We start from the raw sequence: 18,235 nt of genomic DNA on the forward strand, positions 1-18,235 counted from the left end.
GGCCCGCCACAAGGTCTGAGTGACAGTGGACCAGCCCGCGGCTAAAAAATGTTGCCGACCCCTGCATTAATCAGTCATTGCCTGTAGTTCAAGTAACGAAAGATGAGGCTATCAATGTCTAATAGACACAAGGGGCGGAATTGAACTAAGTTGTTGCATGCATGGACTGAGGTCTACTTATGCAATGGAGTTTCCCCCTCTCCTCCCCCTGTACCCCATCCCCCTAAATCTGCCCTGGAGGATTAGGTGAACCCCCAGAACATGTTTAGGATGTGTGCAAGGGGTCCTCTTTCTCCCATCCGCACACCCCATCTAGTGCTACACTCAGTTCCACCCACTGGCTATGATGTTTCCTCCAGAATCAGATGCAGCCTTTACTCACTAAAAGCTGCAGCAGTAACTGGGCAAGGCACGGCAAGTAAGGTAGACCTGGGCCACATTATTTCCCAATGTTTCTATAAAAGGTGTGAGGATCTTGAGTCCCTGTCAGGGGAAAATGGTGCAGTATGTATGCACAAACAAACAAACAAACAAACAAACAGTTTCCAATAAGCACCTGTCCACCTCCCATTATATCTTGAGTGCCTGGGAATGGAGGAAACTGCTGTCACTACTTTTTCTATGTTGCTCTTTTGTGAGTTTGTCAGTGAATTTCTAAAATGCCTGTCAGGGTGCGACTCCACATTTTCCCCCAAACATGGAAGATATTCTTTAAAAAACTCAGACATAACAGAGGTTGATAATTATTAATCTGGTGTGATGAGCAGAAATTGTTATTTCACATTTTCAGGACTGAACCGTGCATTGCAAACATGTTCTGGCCCAAATGAAACAACATTTTTTGGTCTGTTGGTTGGAATACCTTGTTTAGAGAAAATAGTGTTTTGGATAATGGATAAATGTTTTTTTAGGGGGGAACTGCATGCAATGGAAATCAAATTTCCCTCCCACTTTTTGTGTGTTTAGGGTTTTTTTGCAACAGAAGTGTATGTGTAAATAATACATGAAGTCAAAAACTTACATCTTGTGGTATGTCTTAATTTGTAAATAAGAGGTATGAAGTCAATCTCATCTGAAAATTAATTTAAATGGAAGCTCTTTCTCTGTCCATAAATGTGCAGAGAAATTTATTATTATTATTATTATTATTATTATTATTATTATTATTGAGAGAGGAGACAGTGGCTCTCTGCACCTGTGTAACACCACACTTTCCTAAGTGCTATATAATACCTATTGCAATGAAAACAGCAAAGTTAAAAATTGCAGCCTACCAAATCAAAACATTGCCATCTGCTGCTGCCTCCACTTCATTCTTCCAACCTTCTCTCTGCCTTTCCCCTCCCTCTAATGACTTCTTTGTGCATAGTATTCAGTGCTGCAGTAGAAAATATCTAAGACTGTAGAAATAATTGCATTGGATTGAACTGAAGAGTGATTGTACAATTAGCAAAGGCACAAAAGATAATTACTCAGAACAATCTTGATTTATGTATGGTGTGTTTATTTGGACATTTTGTTTCATAAAGCTCAATCTTTAATTTAATATTGCCTGAACAGTTAATGGCCATCTTGGAGACTTAACTCAAGTTCTCATGCAGTCTGTGGTTGAAACATGGCCCCACAGAGGATTTGCCTGTTTACCTATAGCTTCATTGCTATGATTATCCCATCTGCTAGGGAGATGAAATGAATCACATTTTTAAATGATATGGATATGATTACATTATTGTACATCTAATCCTTACATTAAAAGTGTGGGCTGAGAACAATGGTATGAAAATGACACATCCCTACATCAAGTGCTTTTTTGTTGAAGAATGTGTGTGAAATAATTATCATGAGCATTAGAGAGGATTCTTTCCAAAAGGTGATCAATTGGTCCGTGGGCTGCTACTTCTAGTGCCTCACTGTTTTGGCATAGCTCTTTATACCAGAGGTGGGCAGACGTTGGGTTAGGTTCCACTGGGAGATCTTGAAGTGATTTACAGTAGATTGATAAGGATTTCTGACTTCCAATAGCCTGACAATTGCAATCTAAGAAATAAAATCCTCCCAGCATTTAAAATCCACCCAGCATTTAACAGTTTTACAACCCAGCCTTTGTGTTCCTTACCTGTAAAATGGATATTACCGGTAATTGGTTGCCTACAGCTGGGTCTTTGTGCAGCTGTGCAAGCCAGTTTGAGAGTTTTGTGATCTGCAGTAACTCATGTGTAATTTCTATTTGTCTATGCAGATTATGGCAGTCAATGTCTTGGGGTGCAAAGTCACTATCTTGTGCTCTACTTAGTGGAGCTTGTGATTCTAGTAAAAAACAGTCAGTACCTGTGGGTTAAACCACTGAGCCTAGGGCTTGCCAATCAGAAGGTTGGCGGTTCGAATCCCCGCAACGGGGTGAGCTCCCGTTGCTCGGTCCCAGCTCCTGCCAACCAAGCAGTTCAAAAGCACGTAAAAGTGCAAGTAGATAAATAGATACCGCTACAGCGGGAAGGTAAACAGCGTTTCCATGTGCTGCTCTGGTTCGCCAGAAGCGGCTTTGTCATGCTGGCCAGATTACCCGGAAGCTGTACGCTGACTCCCTCGGCCAATAACGCGAGATGAGTGTTGCAACCCCAGAGTCGGTCACGACTGGACCTAATGGTCAGGGGTCCCTTTACCTTTACCTTTAATTCAATTTCAGGGACGAGGGTGGCGCTGTGGTCTAAACCACAGAGCCCCGCAACAGGGTGAGCTTCAGTAGCTCAGTCCCAGCTCCTGCCAACCTAGCAGTTCAAAAGCGTGTCCAGGTGCAAGTAGATAAATAGGTACTGCTCCAACGGGAAGGTAAATGGCGTTTCTGTGCACTGCTCTGGTTTCACCAGAAGCGGCTTTGTCATGCTGACCACATGACCTGGAAGCTGTATGCTGGCTCTCTCGGCCAATAACGCGAGATGAGCGTCGCAACCCCAGAGTCGGTCACGGCTGGACCTAATGGTCAGGGGTCCTGTTACCTTTACCTTAACCATAAGCCTTGGGCTGTGTACATACCATACATTTAAAGTGCACCCCACCCCTAAAGAATCCTGATGCTGGGTATTGTAGTTCTGGGAGGGGTACACTACAGTTCCTAGGAAAACATCTACAGCATGCTGTGTATGCAGCCTCTTACTATATCAAGGTGGCTTTGGAAAACCTCTCTCTCAGACTTGGCGTTGCCCGCCATTTGCAGTACAGGGATAGTAACACTGGCCTACCTTACAGGGTTGTTGTAATGATCACAGGACCATGTACTGAGTGTTTATGAGAATCCAGAACACTAAGCAAATGTTAAGTAGCCTATTCTTGACAAAGTTGAGCACCAAAGAAAGCTAACAAAATGTCACGCAATCTCTGACCACTAGAGCAGAGTAGAAAAGATAAGGTGCTCCCATTCTTTGTGCATTCCTGGGTACATTTGGCTAAGCTTTACGAACCATGCAATTTGATCCCTTGCAGTGATGAGCAGATGCAAGGAGCAGCCCTAGGCCGCAAAGATTTCTGGCGAAAGATGTTCAAATCTCAGAGTGCAGCGAGTGATACTAGTAGCCAGTCGGAGCAGGATACCTCGGAATGCACAACTGCACACTCTGGAGCAACCACCGAGAGACGATCCCGCTCTCGCTCAAGGAGGATTTCACTCCGAAAGAAACTCAAACTCCCCTTAGGTAAATGTATGCCTCTTCACATGATATTATCATATAACTTTTAATATGTTTTCTATTTTTCCATGTATCAGTGCACAGACATTTTCAGAGAAATGTTCTGTTCACATTTTAGCAGCACCTGGAGAATATATATATTATTCAGTCTTCCTCCATATTTATTACCATCCATTTCTATACAAAACCTCTTTCATATAAAACATGTGTGCCAACCTTTTGTCATGTGATGTTGCTTCCTTGGTACCCACATTTACTGCTGGTAGATGCAAACACATGCTCACATTTTTCTATGTTCTCTGTAAAACAGGGAATTGGCTGAAACGCTCATCCCTTTCTGGTCTGGCAGATGGTGTGGAAGACCTTCTGGACATCAGCTCTGTAGACCGGCTCTCTTTCATCCGGCAGAGTTCCAGGGTAAATAAGTTTCCTTGAACTCATAGAGATATGCATAGTGCACTTGTTTTTTGTCATGTCTCACTCCTTATAGATGACTAGTAACAGTTGAAGACGGGACGCAGGTGGCGCTGTGGGTTAAACCACAGAGACTAGGGCTTGCCGATCAGAAGGTCGGCGATTCGAATCCCTGCAACGGGGTAAGCTCCCGTTGCTTAGTCCCAGTTCCTGCCAACCTAGCAGTTCGAAAGCATGTCCAGGGCCGGCTCTAGGTAGAGCCCCGGTGGCGCGGTGCGCCGGGCGGGTAGGCAGGGCACCGTGCAGAAACCATGCTGCGCCCTGCGAGGGCGGGGGCGCCGGAGTGATCTCCGCCCCTCAGCGCCAGGGCGCCCAACCTGCTCGAGACTGCCCTGAGCACGTCAAAGTGCAAGTAGTGGGAAGGTAAACGGCATTTCCGTGTGCTGCTCTGGTTCACCAGAAGTGACTTTGTCATGCTGGCCACATGACCTGGAAGCTGAACACCAGCTCTCTCGGCCAATAATGCGAGATGAGTGCCGCAACCCCAGAGTCGGTCACGACTGGACCTAATGGTCAGGGGTCCCTTTACCTTTTAATAGTTGAATAAGACTGAGGATGGAAAATGTGCACTTCGCATTACAGATGACAGTCTCTTAATTTGTTCTGCAACACAAAGCCTAGGAGCAACCCTACTGGAAGCTCATATTTGATTGTTCTTAAAACCACCTTTTTTCTGGGAAGGAGCCATGTTCTATGTGTTCTAAGTTAGCATAGTGAAGATGACTGCATCATTTACACTTGTTAATGCTTGTGGGTGGTTTTAAGTATCTAAATGTTATTCATTTCTTTTATCCACAGATGTGTTAGGTAGGTTGCTATTTCCCATTACGCACAGTCATAATCCATTATGGCTTTTCTGTGTGCATATTGGGACACTGACAAGAAGAAAGCACAAAATCAATTCCCTTAGGCCATGAAGCAGAGGTGCTCAAAGAGCAAGTCTTTCCTCGTAGGATTCCAGCTGCCCACATTTAGCAGCAAGACAAGGCCAAGGCACATGAATTTTTGTCTTGCAGTAGACCCTAGTGGTGTTTCATTCTTCAACTTATGCCACAGCACTTAGCAGTAAGTCTTGTGGGAGCATCCCTCAAGGTATTATGCCTTCAAAATGTTGCATGTAGAAGAATGGGAATGAGGGACTATTACATCAGAAGAAGTTGAAAGAAGGGGCATTAACGATGAACGGCACACCTTCTCTTTTTTTAGGTGAAATTCACTAGTGCCGTGAAGCTGTCTGAAGGAGGGCCAGGAAGTGGCTTAGAGAATGGACGAGATGAAGAGGAGAATTTCTTCAAGCGTCTTGGTAAATGGCGCACCTGCCGAAGACATCCATCCAAGCTTCATCACACAGAAGAAAAAGATGGTTAGAAATCAGGGTTCTGTTTCTTCAGTCCTTTTTTGCTCCCCCTCCCCCGCTCCATTCTTTGGTTACTTTTCTTCTTCAATTTATCCTTTATCTTTTTTTAAACATGGTTTTTGCACTCATTCTGCTTTTCTCTCTGGCTCTACATACTTTGTAGCCATTTTTGTTCTCTTTTTCTTCTTACGCCATTTTGATTTCAATGTAACTCTAGCCAAGAAGGAAAAGCAAATATGGGCCAATAAATTAAACTAAAGTAACATTTGGACTGCCAAAAAATCAAGCCCTCTAACTTTAGGGGGGAAATTTGGAAATCATTTGAAAGCAGGGGTCTGATTTCAAACATATTATGCTAAAATTTAATTTCACTCTTTGATGTGAAATTATGAATGCGCCCATCAGCTTTTATCTCCCATTATTGATCATCTACCATTTTCTGTAAAGCTCAGCACTGATGAAATGGAAAACCCTGTACAAAATGTGTTTTAATTATCTCTTTTCTTCTGTGTTTGCATGTCCTGTGTCTTCATACCATTTCTTAGAGAGATGCTGTCCTGCATTCTCAACAAAATTACTATTCTTTGAGACAAGCAATTAATTGCTTTGTTATTTTTAAGCAGTGGCATCTGAAAAAAGCACTTTCTTTCCTATTTTGAAAAAAAAACGATAGGAATTGTATGCTTCCAAGTACTTCACTGCCATCCAGTTGCAAATGTGAGCTTGTTACCAAGGAAACAACCTTGCATCTTGACATTCTTCTATTTTTGTATTGGAAAAAGAACACACACAGCATCCCATCTCAATGAGTTTTGTTCTCTGTATTTTTCATAGTACTCAACATAACCTGACGTTACATATTGCATTGTCAAACATGAAAGTTACATTACTACATCAGTGTATGTATCCTTTGGCCATTGCTCCATCACACAATGCATTTCTATACAAAGAGGGGTACTGTACCAAATAAAGTGGCTATTGCTATTAGATGCTGTCCAAATGGAAGAAGTGTTTGGGCTCTTCCTGACTGTACTTAAGCCAGGAGGACTTTGGCCCAGAAGACTCTTTGAATCCTCCCCTTTGAACAGACCCCAGTGCCATGTCATCAACTGGTTTGAAAGTCCCCTCAGTTTCAAAAGATGCATTTTCCAATATGCTAAGGGGGGGGGGTTGTTTGAGAAGTACAAGCTCTGTGGCTGCAAATAGGTTTATTGTCTTAAATTATCTGAACTGAGAGTATAGTGCCTGGACCCAGGTCATTGTATAACAGATTTCAGTGCCAAAGCTGAAATGTTTGTGTTTAACTGTGAGCTGGAGACAAGTAGCATGGATTTCAAAATCCAGGTGCTAGCATTCCTCTTTGGAAATTCAGCTTTTAAAACTGAATGGGAAGTTCATTTTTAATTTTGAGACATTCATGCAAACAGAATTGTAATTTAAGCCCTTACGGCAGGCATCCCCAAACTGTGGCCCTCCAGATGTTTTGGCCTACAACTCCCATGATCCCTAGCTAACAGGACCAGTGGTCGGAGAAGATGGGGATTGTAGTCCAAAACATCTGGAGGGCCGAAGTTTGGGGATGCCTGCCTTACGGCTATTACTGTATATTAAAGTAGGGATAATGGGTGGTTCTACCGTCTCCAGTTCAAGTCTACTGAGCCTCATCAGTCTGGCAGTACCTGGCCCTGCTTTGTGAAGTAGTGTTGCTGTTTTTAGTAAGTCCTTGTATTCAGTGACCACCCATCAATATACATTATGTAAACCTTGAAATTTTCCTCCCTCTACTACCCCATTGTAGTGAATGGAAGTGGGCACTCAGGAACTCACCTTGCCCAATATAGGAGGGGAGAGCAAGCTAAACAAAGGATTTACAACCCAGTTCCACCTTTACATGTGCCAGTAATACAGTCACATTATTATTCAGAGTGTGACAGGATGGTGGGAGAGGAGGATATAATATAGGCTTTGGTAGATAGAATCATAGAATTGGAAGGGGATTTGAACATCATTTTCCACCAGGCTACCTGGAAAGACTAGCTCATTGAAGAGAGAGGAATATCTTTAGCCCTCTAGCAGTAAGTATGTTCCTAAAAGGGAATCAATTGGTTAATAGATACTATGCTTTAATCTAGGCTAGTTCCACCCCATTCTTCATCTCTTTGCTGCCCCTTGGGAAAATTCCAAACACCCATTGTTTGCAGCAGTTTGCCACCTAACACTGAGTCAGGCCCCAAAGGCCCAATATAGTTGACATTGACTGGCAGCAACACTCAGATGCAGGTCTCTGTTAGCCCTATTGAACCTGAGACATATTTTATGCAGAGCACATGCTCCACCAGTGATTTACAGCCCTTCCCAATTAATATAATCACTACTTCAGCATTGCTTCTCCTCTCCCTGGTTTTGAGAGGAATTTGGTTGGTGTTATTCAGCCCCCACCCTGGTATATTGCAGCCAGCCATTCACACTATATGACCTTCCAGCTTCTGCAATTCACTTACAATGAAATTCTGGGACTGAAAGCTTTGCATGCCATATCTGAGTGGAGGAGGTCTGACTAAAAAGAGACTCAAGGAAGAATAAGTGAGGGAGATATGTGGTGTTGTGGAGAACAAAGAGATAGCATTTTGAGGTGCAGAGAAAGCTGTAATGGGATGCAGAGAGACCTGTGTGGCAAAGAAAGCATGAAAAGGGGGAGAGGGAAACAGAAGTGCCCAGATGACGGTGGAGAGACAGAGAAAAAGGGTGAAGGAAATAGAGATGGTTCCATGTTACAGAGACCCGTAGTGATGCAGAGAGAAGAGTGCTATGGATTGCAAAGAAAAAGAGGTTGAGAAGAAGCGGTTGCAAAGATGGGGGAACAGATAAAAAGAGAGGAATAATAACAAAGGTGGAAACCCCAACCTGTGGTGGTGGTGCAGAGAAAGAAAGTAGAGCATGTGCTAGGGAAAGCACTAAAGGATAGATAACAAATTGGAGAAAGAAAAGGAGTTAGCAAAAGGGTGATGTGGTTCTTAGAATGACATTTGTGCATTTCTGCTCTGAAGTGCTGCCACATTACTGTGCATTACAGCAACTGCAGGCATTGTTCTACCACAGCAGTCATTTTCTACTAGTATTGGCTTAGTATGTGGACAGTTACATGCATTTTGCCCCACGTTTTACTAGAGCTTAAATATGAATTACTCCTGTACTGCAACCTTAACTGTGTGGCCAGGCACTGTGCCCCCCCCCCAACTTTATAATTAAGATCCAGACAAGACACAATACTTTTGGGCCAAATAAGGCCATAGCTTTATTGATTCCAGATGTAAGAAGTTTAGCATAGGCATTAGGTATTACCAATAACTACTAGCCCATGTGCTGGCAGTTTTACCGAAGCAGGGAGGACCTATGACTTATATCAAATAGGATTCTCTCAGCAGAATTGCTGTCTTGACGGGTGCTATGGCCCCCGACCCCACTTGGGCATCCAGACAAAAGCTCATCCTGCCAGATCCCTTTACTGGGATACACCCTTTTATTGGAGGAGCAGGCAGAGTTCCAACCAAGACTGAGGCCAATCTACAACCAAAGTTGTGATGATTGTTATGAGGTAGGCAAAAACCCCTGACTGAGCCAATCTGCCTGAAGGAAAATTCCTGCCCAGCCCGAATCAGTGAGCAACAATGTCCATAGCAAGGTAAAGTAGATAGCCAACAGTAGGCTAAAATAAGGGATGGGGGGAGGGGGATCTGATGAGGAACTGTGTGTGGAGTGGGGAGGTGGGTCTCTTTAAATAGTTGAGGATCAGACCAAGATGAAACCTGCTGGTTCAGTTGGGCCTCCCCCCGCCCCCAATCAAGAGCCTGCCTCTTAGCCTGCCGGCTATTGCAATTCAGATAGTAGGCTTGAACTGCTTCCAGGCCATCAAGGTGAATGGTTTTGACTCCCCACCAGCTGGAAAACCTCCATTAAAAGCAGTTATGTATTGAATAGCATGGGGGAGAAGCAGGGCTGGCCTGCAATGCTGCCACAACTAGAAGTAAGGTAAGCAGACTTCTCTCTGTGTGATTACTTTCTATTTATTTTATTTTAAAGTAGGTGGGCCAATGCTTTAAAGTTAGTGCACCCTTTTGAGAGAAGTGTTCTGTGAAACCCAGAATCTTGCATCACCTTCAAAAACCACCATTGACAACAATACATGTGTGTCTTTGAGAGAGAGATCTATATGTCCATTCTTACTTCTATGAAAGGGGGGGACTTGGTGTTGTTTAATAATAATAATTATAATTAATAATACAACCCAAATTACAACAACATGAGGACCTGAGGTCAGACAATGCACCCATGCCCTTTACTTTAGTTCTTTGCTTTCATCCTTCAGTGGTGCTTCAGGGACAACTTTCCCAACCTTTTACTTCTCTTGCACTGTTTCATGGCACCTACCACCTGATCAGTGGGGCCGGCATTCCTTTTTTGGCTTGATTTTGCCTTGGTTGTAGAGGGCAGCTACACTTAAGAGCTCCACCTTCTCATTCAGGTAGCCCAGATAATAGCCCCAGATGACTTAAAGTAATAGGATTTAACTTAGTCATGTCTTATCCCTTTGATTCAGTCTGACTTGGTCATAGCTAACTTTAGGAGGCAAAATTTCTACAGGTGTTTAGTAATCTGCACGCTGGAAAGTAGGCTCTGAAAGCCTCTTCTTGGTTTTGAAAATTGTGTTCCCATATTGCCTTACGACTGCCGCATTTAAGCAGCAGCCACTGCAGATAATGTGCTTTCAAGTTGTGGATCAATGGGTCTCAAACTCCAATGGAACCGAGAACGCTTGTGATAAATCAGTATGTATTTTCCCATTTTCCACATTGCTAGCTAAGATGAATTTTTTTTCTGAGAGACTTCAAATATATCACTGCAGTGATGGATAATCCTCATGCACATCTCAATCCTTATGTTAGGGTCTGATGGTCATCCATAGGGGCAAATAGATAAGACTCACGTGTTCCAATATCATTTGCAAGACCATTTTATGTTTAAACTTCTGTGGGGCCTTCCTTTCCCCCTCTCTCCCACAACCCCCTTTTGTACTCTCTTTGAAGGTTGTCAGACCTATGAAGACCACTTGGCTTCCAACCAAGAGGGAAGCAAATCCAAGAACGTGGTGAACTTAGGCGCAATAAGACAAGGCATGAAGCGCTTTCAGTTTCTCTTAAACTGCTGTGAGCCAGGAACAATCCCTGATGCCTCTATCCTGGCAGCTGCCCTCGATCTTGTAAGTAACTGCATGATTTTTCTTGAACACTCTTCACAACCAATAATTCAATAATGCGTAAGCTGCGATGTGAGGTGGGAAGATATTTTTAAAAACACACAAGGAAAGTAAATGCTAAGTACAAACAAGGAATGTGTGTGTGTGTGTGTGTGTGTGTGTGTGTGTGTGTATCTGTGAATATATACCTGCATAGGATATTTGATTTACTAGATTTGTGCTGTACCTAAAGAAAACAGCTCTTTTAATATTCAGATTTCTTTAAGGGCCCACATTTCACAACTATTACTGAGCCTCTACAAATGTCTTATAAACAGAAGTGGTATATAGGGCTCCAACTACTTTAACTCCACAGAGATGTTAAGCTGATGCTATAAATAATTGAAGTAAGCCATAGATGTGAGTCTCAAGTAATTCGCTGTGGGGAGGCAGAAGGGTAGGGGAGTCTTCAAAGCTTTCTGGTATATGACTTATTCATCGAATGGTGATTTGTGGATCCAAGGCCTAGATGATCCAAGCCCAGCATAGATGATGATTTTCCAATCTTGCAGTTGCTTCAGCTACTTTGTTCTTGCTTTCCTTGCAACTCATTCACCCTCTGTGCCTTTGGTTGGTTTTACAGCGATTGTGATTCAAAGTACTGCTTTTGTATTTTAAATCCCTTGTGTTGCATGGCATGTATTTCTGCACATGCACACATGTTTACAATTCACTAGCATTATCATGTCAGTTCAGCTCCTTCTGGGCAGCTTTCTACATGCATCAGTTATTAGACAGCAGCTAGATTCAGGGCTCATCCACACTTACCTTTGCAGACAAATGTATGGGCATTTTTTATTTATATTTTTGCCCGGCGCTTCTTTTCTCACTTCAACCAATATTATTTCTCACCATACAGTATTTTTTAAAAATCAATTAAACCATTTAAAGGGGGGCTCTGTTCCTGGAATCCTTTTTTAAGTCTTTGCTGAGCCTCATTTTTAAGGGCCTACATACCATCGCAACTTCAAAGCTACAAATCTTCTTCCATATATAAAGTGGGGAGTGAGGTGAGAGGGGCTGCAGAATCAGTAAAATGACTTTCATCCATCCAAATAGCCTCACTGCCCCAGAGCCCAAGCACTATTTGTTTGGACCTGGTACAAATAGGTCACATATCACCCCCGCTCCCCTTGCCAAATAAAAGATATTGTCTGTTTTGAAAATTGATTAGTGCCCTTCTTATTCTTTGTTTAAGCTCCATAGTTATTATTGTGGCTTGGTTTACAGCCAGATATGGCAGTATATTGCATGCATACACAAATGACAACTAGCATTTATGCACCCATTCCCATTTTGTCTGGAGCCTGGCTCATGCCTGTTTAGGAAACTTGTGAACTGTACAGGCTCCCACTATCCCGTCTATCCGATGGATTCTGTGTCATGTGATTTTCCTTGCCCGGGGATAGACAATGCCAGCACGGGACTAAGGGATGATGAGATTTGTAGTTCTCATGCAAGCATGTTGCATGGGTAGGCAAACATCCCTGTTTCTCAAATTGCAAGTACTGTATTAAGAGTTTCAAATTACAAGCACCCTCTCTGGGCCTGGGCGAGTGGCAGGTAACTGTTCAGAACATTGCTTCTTCTCCGGCAATTGCCACAAATCGCACATGGGCACCCCAAAAAGATACAGGGAAATAAGTTTGTATAGACACCTTCAAGCACATTCTTCAAATTCAACCTCAGTTTTCACCTTATGGGCTGCTTCCCTCTCCCTAACCTCTAGGGCTGAGTAAACTGCTGTCCCCCCCCCTCCCTCCCACCACCAGTGCTTAGGCCTGCCCTGCACCTAGACTCATAGAATGGTAGAGTTGGAAGGGACCACTAGGGTCATCTAGTCCAACCCCTTGCAGTACAGGAATCTTTTGCCCAATGTGGTGCTCGAACCCATGATTCTGAGATTAAAGAGTCTCGTGCTCTACTGGATGATCTGTGTCAAAGGTGTTTAACTGGGAGTTTGGTTTTGTCTTTGTTTTATCTTGCCATATTTAAAAGCAGCGAAAGAACTGTAATGGAGGAAGTGGGGAGGCCATTTTGTAAGCAGAATTCCAAAGAAAGTGCCCATCTTGTTAGAACTTTGTGGCGATGTTTTGCTTTCTTCTGTTGACCATGAGTGGAGTGGTAACCTGTGGTTCTTTTCAGCTATGCATCTCCTGGCTGATTCATTTCTCCTCATTTGTGGTGTGTTTCTCTGTGGTGTGAATCCATCCTTACCCATTCTGTCACACATCTTCATCTTTCTCTCGCTGCTTCTTCAGATTGCTCTGGGTGTAAGGTAAGCTATTGCAGGGTATTTTCATAATACCTTGACATTCAGCATGCTAAATTTCTCTGAGGACAATGCTTATAACACTTGCTTTACGTGTAGGATGGGTCAACAGGAATTTGCATCAGACGTCCTTTTGGCTGAGAGACATCTTTAGGCATAAGATCCTGCAAGAATTAATTATGCAATCAGTAACTGAGGGCCTTGTTGCCAGGCAATGAACCCCTTTTGAGCAGACCAGGGACAAACCATAGCTTACAGTTTAAAGCATGTTCAACTTGGCATGCTTAGAACTGCACATACCTCTTTCTTTAGGAAAATGAACCATAGGAATTCGGATCAGGGGCAGGACATGGGAGTAGATGCCCCCCCTGCATTATGTCACCCCAAAACACCCCTCAAATGTGCTATTTGCTAGGCCAGTTCCAAGCACATTTATTAAAACACTTTGTCCAGTGGCTGGGAAAACCTGATCTAGAACCTGGGGAACCCGTGGCCATCCATATGTTGTTGGACTTCTCCTCCCATCAGCCCAAGCTTGCATGACCATGCCCAGGGATGATGGGTTTTGTAGTCCAACAACATTTGGAAGACCACAGGTTCCCTCGTCCCTCATGCTCTACAGTAGTTTTTCTCGGTTTTGAACTCAAGATTGCCTTCTAAGTATATTCTTCTGTTCCATGCCCCTCTCCCCCACTCAGCAACAGCAAACTGCTTGGCACATGAACACTCAGAATCTGACCAGGCGAGCCTGATGGCTCTCTGCAGTCTTATTGTTGCTGTTGCTGTTGCTATTTACTTAGTAAATTTGTATACTATCCTTCATCTGTAGATCTCAGGCTGTTTCACAGCATAAAAATACTATATATATATATATATATATATATATATATATATATATATATATATATATAACAGAATAGAATATGGACTTGCTTCAGGACCTGTTTGCATTTGAGGCTGGTTTGGTGGGAATGTCTCTTAAGGCACCTTTTGCCATGAAGGAATGCCCTGCCCTGGAATATTCATTTGGCTTCTTCTATAGACTTTCCATTCCCAGCTGAAAACATTTTGGTCTGTTAGATACTTAAAGTTTGTTCTCTTGCCCTCCTCCACCCCCCTGCTCTTGTTCTCTCTTATTATTTGATTGGTGTTATATGCTGGTTTTTGTTTTTCATTATTATTAACATTTCTTATGTCTTATTGAATTCTGTTGGGTTGTTTTTTGTGGGTTGTTGTTGTTGTTTTGCATTTTGCATTGGATCTCATTGTGAACTGCCTTGAGTGTCGCATATTGGGACAGAAAGACAGGATAATTTCAAAAAAGGAATATATGCATTTTTACCCACAGCTGCTAGGTAAGGTTCTGTGGGCTGGGGGAAGTAATCCTACATAGGTGCTAGAAGACAATCAGAATCCTATTCATGTGCTACTTACATGTGTATGAATCTGGAGTGAGTGGGGCTGCACTTTTAGCCCCACCCTTGATGTTGATGGTCATGGTTGTCTGTAGAGAGACCCCCAGCATGCAAGTTCCTGCCTGCAATGGAGGAAGAAGATGTAACCCCAGGGTCATCAGAATCAAGACAGTAACATTTTAATAGAACTAGGCTCCCTCCCAGATACACACACACTCGTTTTATAATCAGACCGACAAGTGTGTGTTTAAAAAACACACAAGAAGATCTTGTTGCACCTTAAGAACTAATAAATACACCATAACATAATCTCTTCTGGGCCATAGCTGTTTCATCAAATATGGATTTGCAGCAGAATTAAGGGCGGATGGAGCCAATATCTGTGGAATGGTCTCTCTACTTTAAATTTTTAATTAATGGACTTTGGGGGTGTATCACATTAAGAAATTAAATATGTAGTCTTTGCAAGTGAGAGGTTCAGCTGGAGAGATTCTGGAGAGGTTATTATTACTCGTGTTGTGGACTTGCCACAAACCATAGGGCAGTAGTCAAGTAAGTTTCAAGTAGAACCACTGAAATTAATGGGTATGGCTATGTTAGTAACATTAATTTCACTGGGTCTACTCTGAGTAAAACTTAGTTTAGTACAACCCATAGATCTTACTGCAAAGTGTCCTGTCATATTTGAAGAACACAATCCAGCAGTTAGCACAAAATTGAATTAAAATGTGCATCAGATAAGAGGAACGATAAACAAGGTGAGTATTATTTCAAAATGGGCTTGCGATTGTGACACCAGTAACTATGGTTTGCCATAAATCAGGAAGTTGCTAATTGAATGGAGACGGGGAACATGAAAAGAAGGGGGGAATGTGAGCACATGGTTTGTTCTTATAGTGCCAAACCAAGGTTTTTGTAACAGGTGAACTGGCCTAATGTTTTATGAACTAGGAACTGCTCCAGTTATGAGTCTGAATCGCTTACTATATTGGATCCAAATGTCTGCAGCATTCGGGTCAACCTAGATGAAAAAGTCTTTGAACCTTTTATTACTGAAGGCTCTAGACCAGGGATTTTCAATCTGATGCCTTTGGGTGCCATGACACCCATCAAGGCTTCCAGTGGTAGCCCTAGACAGGTATCATGGAGTCTGACTTTCATTGTTGTTGTTGTATAAGTACTGTAAGTGTGTAGCCCTTCTAGAAAGTAAGGTATGGGGCAAAATGTGCAGGTACCTTCTAAGTGATTTCTGTGCAATGAGAGTGGTGTGGCTACCTTGTATATTTTTCCTACTACTGAGGAATGCTACCTGTTTTTTATCAGAAGCAACAGCATCTCTCTCTGTGTGTGTGTGTGATCTCCACAATTAGGACCAGCAGCAAATAACTGGCTTCCCATAGCAAGCATAAAGTTGTCAGGGGTGGTTGTCTCTCTTATATTGTGTTATGCCATGCTTCCCATTGCAGCCACTTTGTTTTGTGGCACCCACCTTCTACTGCAGCCATAGGAACCAATTCCTAGGGGCTGATGTCCCTTCGCTCCCCCCCAATAAAGTATTTGAGGGGGCTGCATCTCAAAAGTTGATGGGCATTGCCATTCAAATGGTGTGTGTGCACCACATCATGTGATTGATTATGTGGAGTAGTACTTTCTATCCCCATCCCCAATATTTTATTCACGTTGGCACACCTGATGGCAGCCATTTTGTGACTAGCACCCCCAGCACTGGTCAAAAAAGAGTAATGACTGCTCTAGAATCATGGAAACTGCATTGCCTGAAGATGAGGGGCATGCCGTTTAAAGGTTTTATATAAAAAAGCAGTCTTGTCTTCAGAACTTTCATTGGGAATATCAGCACCTGGCTGTGGGTGTTGCAATTTAATTCAGTGGATACTTGCTCCAAAGAAAGCAAAATCATTATATTTAATAATAGCACTTAACATTTCTTCTCTAAATAAATGAATAGAAACTGTAACTATTGCATTGCTTGTTTGGTTGAAGCCATCACCAATTTGATATTATAGACTACTTCTATCCTTTTCATCTGATGAATTGGCATGACCACACGAGCGATCTATCATATTTGACTCAATAAACTACCTTGTAGCTGAATTATGAAATCTAAATCCTGTCTGATTGAGTATATAAAATGGCACTGCACTCTTTTAGAAATGTTTGGGTTTTTAAAAACTGTTAATGATATTTTCATAATACATTCTAGGAGGCACCAGTGGTGGCGAGAGCAGCCCTTTTCCTGGAATGTGCTCGCTTCGTTCACCGCTGCAACCGTGGCAACTGGCCAGAGTGGATGAAGGGACACCATGTGAACATCACTAAAAAGGGTCTTTCCCGTGGACGCTCCCCAATAGTGGGGAACAAACGTAACCAGAAGTTACAGTGGAATGCGGCCAAGCTCTTCTATCAATGGGGAGATGTAAGTTCAACCTCTCTCTCTCTCTCTCTCTCTCTCTCTCTCTCTCTCTCTCTCTCTCTCTCTCTCTCTCTCTCTCAACATTATTCAGAAACATTTGTGTTTACTTCTGAACATTCCATATTGCTTTCTAGACCAGTCTGTAGCTTAATCAGGAAACAGGTACATGCTAGAAACCTGGAAGTCAGAATAGCCACCTTGAGAAGTTATCCTCCACCAGCCTGCATCACATGAGCAGAGCAGTACCATGTGCAATGCCTTCTGGTGCATATGACCTGGATGGCTGCCACTTTGCCTCTCGAGGGCCTTTCTCAGTGGTGTTGTATGAGATGCTTTGGGAGAAGGCAAGTAAGTGAGAGAGCCAGCCAGTCCAGCCCAGCAAGTGTCTGGTTTCAGCTGGTGAGGATGGTAACGGTGAGCTGAGAGCTGTCATTGGGAATGACTGGGTGGGGGAGCTGTCACCACTTCTTTCTTCATCTACAGCCTGAGACAGTCTCCTGATTCTGCCTGATTCTGATAGAAATGGCCAATGAAGGAAGGGGAGGGGGAAGCTGAGATAAGGATGCAGGGTAGGGAGAGAATATTCATTCAGTTCAGTTACATGTACTTTTAAGTTTATGTTGGGTGAGAAAGGACTAAAGGGATTGCACAGTTGAACTCCATCTTCCTTATTAATTTCTTTTTTTAAAATCCCCTGCACATATAAAGCTTTTCTGGAGAGGAGGATTCCAGCTTTCTCTTCTTGGTACAGTTTCATTTGACTCTATTCAGTTCTTTTCATTTTAGCTTCTAATTTTTCATTTTACTTTCTCATTTTTCAGCTTGCAGTATTTCTGCATCAGTTTGCAGTTTTTTTAAATGTCCTCATGAAAATTTGTGTAAGACTTTGTTTTCTGTGATATAATGATTACATAGAATATGATTTGAATTTGTTATATGATCCATTCCGGGATTTCTGTGTGCTGCAGAGGGAGGTAGAAATCTAATAAATAAAAAAAGAGTTCCTTGTTTGACTGTTGTTTCACTTAAGGCAAATCACTCTCTATTTCTTTTCAAATTTTGAAACATGTTAAAAAAATGGAAGCTATTGGAGGTCGAACCATTTGGAGTGCTTAAATTAGAGGTGTGCCCTGGCCACCAGATTTGGTTCAGACCAAATATTTTAGAAGCTACATCTTTCTCTTTTGACAGAACCGGATGGAATTTGGAGTCCTACCAGCCCTTCCAGAGTGGATAAAGCTTGCCAATTTATGGGCAAATCAGCCCAGATGCTAGGCACTGTTTGAAGCTTAATTTTGTTTAAAAAGCAGGGG

The 18,235-nt window shown here is 42.6% G+C and overlaps 1 protein-coding gene across 1 annotated transcript in view; it reads left to right on the forward strand.

The window, feature by feature from the left end:
* UNC80 (unc-80 homolog, NALCN channel complex subunit) overlaps nt 1-18,235 on the forward strand; it is a 133,878-nt gene that overhangs the window by 33,143 nt on the left and 82,500 nt on the right. The window contains exons 20-24 of the mRNA XM_060282245.1: nt 3,478-3,686; nt 3,991-4,097; nt 5,361-5,457; nt 10,596-10,768; nt 16,713-16,925. Of these exons, the coding sequence (XP_060138228.1) occupies nt 3,478-3,686; nt 3,991-4,097; nt 5,361-5,457; nt 10,596-10,768; nt 16,713-16,925 (799 nt within the window). The remainder of the gene's footprint in view (nt 1-3,477; nt 3,687-3,990; nt 4,098-5,360; nt 5,458-10,595; nt 10,769-16,712; nt 16,926-18,235) is intronic.

This window comes from Zootoca vivipara, chromosome 1 (genome assembly GCF_963506605.1).
Source record: "Zootoca vivipara chromosome 1, rZooViv1.1, whole genome shotgun sequence".
Lineage (NCBI taxonomy): Eukaryota > Metazoa > Chordata > Lepidosauria > Squamata > Lacertidae > Zootoca > Zootoca vivipara.